The following is a 7,403-nucleotide window of genomic DNA, read 5'->3' on the forward strand; positions in this document are numbered from 1 at the left end:
TGGTACAAGCAAAACTTCTTCAAGAAGACATAGCACACCAGAAAACTAGACTTCTTCCAAAATTTAAGAATAAAAAAAAAGAGATGGTCTAGTAACTGGTCCATCTGTCACCTTGGAGAAGATTTGGTACAGGCAAAACTTCTTCAAGAAGACATAGCAAACTAGAAAACTAGACTTTTTTCTAAATTTAAGAAAAAAAAAAGAGATGGTCTAGTAACTGGTCCATCTGTCACCTTGGAGAAGATTTGGTACAAGCAAAACTTCTTCAAGAAGACATAGCAAACTAGAAAACTAGACTTCTTCCTAAATTTAAGAATAAAAAAAAAAGAGATGGTCTAGTAACTGGTCCATCTGTCACCTTGGAGAAGATTTGGTACAGGCAAAGCTTCTTCAAGAAGACATAGCACACCAGAAAACTAGACTTTTTCCTAAATTTAAGAATAAAAAAAAAAAAGAGATGGTCTAGTAACTGGTCCATCTGTCACCTTGGAAAAGATTTGGTACAAGCAAAACTTCTTCAAGAAGACATAACACACCAGAAAACTAGACTTTTTCCTTAATTCTTCTTTTCTTCTTCATGCTTCTCCTCTGAATCAGTTATAATAAATCTTGGTGTGTATTTACTCTCCTCCTGCTCTTTTCTCCTCTTCTGCTCCGTCAGTCGTTATGAACCTCGGCAGGTAGCTGGTCTGCGCCTCGGTTTCTTCCTCTTCGGGCTTCTGCTCCGAGTCAGTCGTTATGAACCTCGGCAGGTAGCTGGTCTGCGCCTCGGTTTCTTCCTCTTCGGGCTTCTGCTCCGAGTCAGTCGTTATGAACCTCGGCAGGTAGCTGGTCTGCGCCTCGGTTTCTTCCTCTTCGGGCTTCTGCTCTGAGTCAGTCGTTATGAACCTCGGCAGGTAGCTGGTCTGCGCCTCGGTTTCTTCCTCTTCGGGCTTCTGCTCCGAGTCAGTCGTTATGAACCTCGGCAGGTAGCTGGTCTGCGCCTCGGTTTCTTCCTCTTCGGGCTTCTGCTCCGAGTCAGTCGTTATGAACCTCGGCAGGTAGCTGGTCTGCGCCTCGGTATCTTCCTCTTCGGGCTTCTGCTCCGAGTCAGTCGTTATGAACCTCGGCAGGTAGCTGGTCTGCGCCTCGGTTTCTTCCTCTTCGGGCTTCTGCTCCGAGTCAGTCGTTATGAACCTCGGCAGGTAGCTGGTCTGCGCCTCGGTTTCTTCCTCTTCGGGCTTCTGCTCCGAGTCAGTCGTTATGAACCTCGGCAGGTAGCTGGTCTGCGCCTCGGTATCTTCCTCTTCGGGCTTCTGCTCCGAGTCAGTCGTTATGAACCTCGGCAGGTAGCTGGTCTGCGCCTCGGTTTCTTCCTCTTCAAGCTTCTCATCCGAATCAGTTATAAATCTTGGTGTGTATTTACTCTCCTCCTGCTCTTCTTTCTTCTCCTCTTCCTGCTTCTCATTCTTCTTTTTCTCTTTTTCCAGCTTATCCTTGAGAGCCTCGATTTCCCTGTCCTTTTCCTTTTTACTTTTTGAGAGAATACTCATCTGTATTGCCATTGCTTGAAATTGATTCATTTAGTTGTCCTTCAACTCTTGTTCTTACCAAATCGCAACGTTCTCCTCATTTTTTTTAATTAAAGTCCTATATTCTTCTAACTTTGTTATTTTATCATTAAGGACATTAATGTGATTGTCGTTCCTCTGTATTATTAAGTCCTTTTCCTTAATCACCAACTCTCTTTTCTCAATCTCTTCTTCCAATCTCACTATCTTTTTTTGCTATATCTAGTGGTATATCTTTCAATTCCATTATATCAGTTTTGTAAGTCCTATTTTCTTCTTCTAACTTTGTTATTTTATTATTAAGGATATTAATGTGATTGTCGTTCCTCTGTATTATTAAGTCCTTTTCCTTAATCACCAACTCTCTCTCCTTACTCTTATTTTCCAATTTCACTATAACATTATTTGCTATATCCAGTGTTATATCTTCACATCCCTTCATATCAGTTTGTATTATATGCAGTATTTTTTGTAGGTCAATCAATGTTGCTTGGTTTTCTCTTAAATTCTGTATTTCTTCTTGCAGACGATACATTTTAACTTCGACTGCCTCTGTCGTAACTTGAGCTAACTCTCTCCTCCATCTTTCTTCCTCCAGTTCTCCTTTGAGCCTTTGATTTTCTTCCATCAAAATTTTTAACTGATTCTTTAGACTACGGTCTTCGTCTTTTGTTGAACTTTCATCTCCCAGGCAAATGCATCGGCAATTCTGTATTCCTTCTTGCAGATGATCCACTTTAACTTCAGCTGCCTCTCTCCTCCATCTTTCTTCCTCCAGTTCTCCTTTGAGCCTTTGATTTTCTTCCATCAAAATTTTTAACTGATTCTTTAGACTACGGTCTTCGTCTTTTGTTGAACTTTCATCTCCCTGGCAATTGGATCGACTATTCCTGAGTAGTTTGTCAAATTTAAGCCGGCAAAAACAAGACAAAGTATCATTCACTACCTTATGGATAGCTGGTCCTCTGGCTTTTTTTAGGCGGTCAACGTGTACCTCTAGATGGCCTTTCAAGGCTAAATGTTTATTGTTAAAGCCTAGAGATTTTATATTGGCTCTCAATAATTTTATTAAATCATTTACAATTTCGATATCAGGTTTTTGTGACCCTTGCCCCACCATGTATAACAAATGTAGGGTTGAATAGAAATCCTTCTTTTCGTCCTCGTCTTCTTCCTCTTCCTCTCTTCCACTTCCCCTTCTCCGCCACCTATTCCGTCTCTTCCTCTTTCCCTCCTCTTCATTTTCCAACTCACATTCCTCTTCCCCTTCTTCTTCTTCTTCCCTTTTCAACTCCCCTTCCTCTTCGCTTTCATCTTCGTCTCTTCCTCTTCCTCTTCTCCGCCACCTATTCCGTCTCTTCCTCTTTCCCTCCTCTTCATTTTCCAACTCACATTCCTCTTCCCCTTCTTCTTCTTCTTCCCTTTTCAACTCCCCTTCCTCTTCGCTTTCATCTTCGTCTCTTCCTCTTCCTCTTCTCCGCCACCTATTCCGTCTCTTCCTCTTTCCCTCCTCTTCATTTTCCAACTCACATTCCTCTTCCCCTTCTTCTTCTTCTTCCCTTTTCAACTCCCCTTCCTCTTCGCTTTCATCTTCGTCTCTTCCTCTTCCTCTTCTCCGCCACCTATTCCGTCTCTTCCTCTTTCCCTCTTCATTTTCCAACTCACATTCCTCTTCCCCTTCTTCTTCTTCTTCCCTTTTCAACTCCCCTTCCTCTTCGCTTTCATCTTCGTCTCTTCCACTTCCTCTTCTCTGCCACCTATTCCCACTCTTCCTCTTTCCCTCCTCTTCATTTTCCAACTCACATTCCTCTTCCCCTTCTTCTTCTTCTTCCCTTTTCAACTCCCCTTCCTCTTCGCTTTCATCTTCGTCTCTTCCACTTCCTCTTCTCTGCCACCTATTCCCACTCTTCCTCTCTTCTTCCTCTTCCTTTTCCAACTCCCCTTCCTCTTCCCTTTCATCTTCATCTCCCTCTTCTCCTCTTCCTCTTCTCCTCCATCTCCTCCTCTTCCTTTCTTCTATTTCCTCTATCATAGATATTGGTGTGTATTTACTCTCCTCCTCCTCCTCCTCTTCTTTCTTCTTCGCCTCCTCCTCCTTTATAAACCATGGAAGGGAGCTGGTCTGCTCCTTTGTTTCTTCCTCTTCGGGCTTCTCCTCTGAGTCAGTCGTTATGAACCTCGGCAGGTAGCTGGTCTGCGCCTCGGTTTCTTCCTCTTCGGGCTTCTGCTCCGAGTCAGTCGTTATGAACCTCGGCAGGTAGCTGGTCTGCGCCTCGGTTTCTTCCTCTTCGGGCTTCTGCTCCGAGTCAGTCGTTATGAACCTCGGCAGGTAGCTGGCCTGCGCCTCGGTTTCTTCCTCTTCGGGCTTCTGCTCCGAGTCAGTCGTTATGAACCTCGGCAGGTAGCTGGCCTGCGCCTCGGTTTCTTCCTCTTCGGGCTTCTGCTCCGAGTCAGTCGTTATGAACCTCGGCAGGTAGCTGGCCTGCGCCTCGGTTTCTTCCTCTTCGGGCTTCTGCTCCGTGTCAGTCGTTATGAACCTCGGCAGGTAGCTGGCCTGCGCCTCGGTTTCTTCCTCTTCGGGCTTCTGCTCCGAGTCAGTCGTTATGAACCTCGGCAGGTAGCTGGCCTGCGCCTCGGTTTCTTCCTCTTCGGGCTTCTGCTCCGAGTCAGTCGTTATGAACCTCGGCAGGTAGCTGGCCTGCGCCTCGGTTTCTTCCTCTTCGGGCTTCTGCTCCGAGTCAGTCGTTATGAACCTCGGCAGGTAGCTGGCCTGCGCCTCGGTTTCTTCCTCTTCGGGCTTCTGCTCCGAGTCAGTCGTTATGAACCTCGGCAGGTAGCTGGCCTGCGCCTCGGTTTCTTCCTCTTCGGGCTTCTGCTCCGAGTCAGTCGTTATGAACCTCGGCAGGTAGCTGGCCTGCGCCTCGGTTTCTTCCTCTTCGGGCTTCTGCTCCGAGTCAGTCGTTATGAACCTCGGCAGGTAGCTGGCCTGCGCCTCGGTTTCTTCCTCTTCGGGCTTCTGCTCCGAGTCAGTCGTTATGAACCTCGGCAGGTAGCTGGCCTGCGCCTCGGTTTCTTCCTCTTCGGGCTTCTGCTCCGAGTCAGTCGTTATGAACCTCGGCAGGTAGCTGGCCTGCGCCTCGGTTTCTTCCTCTTCGGGCTTCTGCTCCGAGTCAGTCGTTATGAACCTCGGCAGGTAGCTGGCCTGCGCCTCGGTTTCTTCCTCTTCGGGCTTCTGCTCCGAGTCAGTCGTTATGAACCTCGGCAGGTAGCTGGCCTGCGCCTCGGTTTCTTCCTCTTCGGGCTTCTGCTCCGAGTCAGTCGTTATGAACCTCGGCAGGTAGCTGGCCTGCGCCTCGGTATCTTCCTCTTCGGGCTTCTGCTCCGAGTCAGTCGTTATGAACCTCGGCAGGTAGCTGGTCTGCGCCTCGGTTTCTTCCTCTTCAAGCTTCTCCTCCGAATCAGTTATAAATCTTGGTGTGTATTTACTCTCCTCCTGCTCTTCTTTCTTCTCCTCTTCCTGCTTCTCATTCTTCTCTCTCTCTTCTTTCAGCATATTCATGAGAGCCTCGATTTCCCTGTCCTTTTCCTTATTACTTTTTGAGAGAATACGCATCTGTATTTGTATTGCTTGGAATTCTTTCAACACTTTGTTGGCCTTCAATGCTTCAGCTTGTTTAATATCTTCAATTTTTTTAATGTTTTGAAGATGGTTGTTGATTTTAATTTTGTAAGTCCTATTTTCTTCTTCTAACTTTGTTATTTTATTATTAAGGATATTAATGTGATTGTCGTTCTTCTGTATTATTAAGTCCTTTTCCATAATCACCAACAAATTATTCCTTATGTCGCACTCTCTTTTCTCAATCTCTTCTTCCAATTTCACTATTTCTGTTTTTGCTATATCCAGTTTTTTTTGTAGGTCATTCACTACTGTTTCGTCTTGTCTAAAATTCTGTATTTCTTCTTGCAGAAGATCCACTTTATCTTCGACTGCCTCTGTCCTAACTTCAGCTGCCTCTCTCCTCCATCTTTCTTCCTCCAGTTCTCCTTTGAGCCTTTGATTTTCTTCCATCAAAATTTCTAAATGATTCTTTAGACTACGGTCTTCGTCTTTTGTTGAACTTTCATCTCCCAGGCAAATGCATCGGCTATTCTGTATTTCTTCTTGCAGATGATCCACTTTATCTTCGACTGCCTCTGTCCTAACTTCAGCTGCCTCTGTCCTCCATCTTTCTTCCTCCAGTTCTCCTTTGAGCCTTTGATTTTCTTCCATCAAAATTTCTAAATGATTCTTTAGACTACGGTCTTCGTCTTTTGTTGAACTTTCATCTCCCAGGCAAATGCATCGGCTATTCTGTATTTCTTCTTGCAGATGATCCACTTTATCTTCGACTGCCTCTGTCCTAACTTCAGCTGCCTCTCTCCTCCATCTTACTTCCTCCAGTTCTCCTTTGCGCCTTTGAGTTTCTTCCATCAAAATTTGTAACTGATTCTTTAGACTACGGTCTTCGTCTTTTGTTGAACTTTCATCTTCCAGGCAAATGCATCGGCTATTCCAGGGTTTCGTCTTGGGACACGTCTCTTCCTCAGGGATTTGTTCCATTGGCGGACTAGCTGGCTGATTTTCGCAGTCAAGTTGGGTAAATGTAGGCCGGCAGTAGCAAGAAAGAACTTCATTAACTACCTTATGGATAGCTGGTCCTCTGGCTTTTTTTAGGCGGTCAATGTGTCCCTCTAGATGGCCTCTTAAGGCTATAGTTTGATTGTTAAAGCCTATAGATTTTAATTGGGCTCTTAACATTAACATTAAATCCTTGACAATTTCGGTTTCAGGTATTTGGGCCCTCTGACCCACCATGTATAACAAATGTAGAGTTGAATAGAGATCATTCTTCTCTTCCTCTTCCTCTTCCTCCACATCGTTTTCTTCTTCTTCTTCTTCCTTCTTCTCCTCTTCCTCTTCCTCTTCCTCCACATAGTTTTCTTCTTCTTCTTCTTCTTCTTCCTTCTTCTCCTCTTCCTCTTCCTCCACATCGTTTTCTTCTTCTTCCTTCTCCTTCTCCTCTTTCACTTTCTCCTCCTCCTTCCCTTCCTCCACATCGTTTTCTTCTTCTTCCTTCTCCTTCTCCTCTTTCACTTTCTCCTCCTCCTTCCCTTCCTCTGCCTCTGAGTTGAAATTGGCGTCGAGGATTCGTAGCAACGCAAGAAGAGCATTTTCAACGTCTTTGTGAGTCATAAGCCTTTTTGCTTTCGACTCAAGCACTCTTTGCGGAACATCATCCAGATGTTCCTTCTCAACATTTTCCTGTGTTTTCTCCTCACAGTCCGTCTGGGAGGACTCCTTATAACGCATATATTTTCGGGCGCCCAAAAATCCAACTGATCCTGTAGTAATACCGACAGCAGACATAATCAACATTCTTACCCAGTCCGTCGACCAGAAACTCTCCTCTTTCACGACGCAGGGTAATTCAGGTTCTCCGAAGTAGGAGGACACCATTCTATTAGTAAACATACTAACCAATTCGGTTGCAACAGTTTTAAACAATGTAGTAAACATACCCTCAAAAGCCATTTTATATTAGATATCGATTGTACTTTAAAAACAGCTCTATTTTCATATAATAGTAAGTAAAGAAATCTCTCCCAGCTCCAATATGTGAAGGCTATTTGTGTGTATGTATGTATGTGTGTGCGTGTTTTAAATGAAAATCTTTTTTTTTTCCCATAAACTGAATTATTATTGTAAAAAAATAAGTTATTCTGCAACTCCCCCCCCCCCACCTTTACACTGCGCCCCCCCCCTCCCACACACACACACACACAAATGACACACACACACACACACACACA

The 7,403-nt window shown here is 44.8% G+C and overlaps 2 protein-coding genes across 2 annotated transcripts; both read right to left on the reverse strand.

Moving 5' to 3' along the window:
• Nucleotides 1-620: 620 nt before the first annotated feature.
• LOC137635827 (brain acid soluble protein 1 homolog) lies at nucleotides 621-1,544 on the reverse strand. The gene has a single exon (XM_068368263.1). It carries the CDS (start codon nucleotides 1,542-1,544, stop codon nucleotides 621-623), a length of 924 nt encoding a protein of 307 aa, XP_068224364.1.
• A 187-nt stretch (nucleotides 1,545-1,731) lies between these two features.
• LOC137635828 (trichohyalin-like) lies at nucleotides 1,732-7,125 on the reverse strand. The gene is made up of 2 exons (XM_068368264.1): nucleotides 6,649-7,125; nucleotides 1,732-6,396 (listed from the first exon to the last, which is right to left on the reverse strand). Exons 1-2 carry the CDS (start codon nucleotides 7,123-7,125, stop codon nucleotides 1,732-1,734), a joined length of 5,142 nt encoding a protein of 1,713 aa, XP_068224365.1.
• Nucleotides 7,126-7,403: the final 278 nt, after the last annotated feature.

The sequence above is a fragment of the Palaemon carinicauda genome, unplaced genomic scaffold (genome assembly GCF_036898095.1).
Source record: "Palaemon carinicauda isolate YSFRI2023 unplaced genomic scaffold, ASM3689809v2 scaffold1806, whole genome shotgun sequence".
NCBI classification, from domain to species: Eukaryota; Metazoa; Arthropoda; class Malacostraca; order Decapoda; family Palaemonidae; genus Palaemon; species Palaemon carinicauda.

Bases quoted from the DNA above. Each gene is read 5' to 3' on its own strand.
- LOC137635827 (XM_068368263.1), bottom strand. From the start codon at position 1,544: ATGGCAATACAGATGAGTATTCTCTCAAAAAGTAAAAAGGAAAAGGAC.
- LOC137635828 (XM_068368264.1), bottom strand. From the start codon at position 7,125: ATGGCTTTTGAGGGTATGTTTACTACATTGTTTAAAACTGTTGCAACC. The intron at 6,397-6,648 runs GTGGAGGAAGGG...ATGGTGGGTCAG, and splicing joins AGGAAGAAGAAGAAAACGAT to AGGGCCCAAATACCTGAAAC.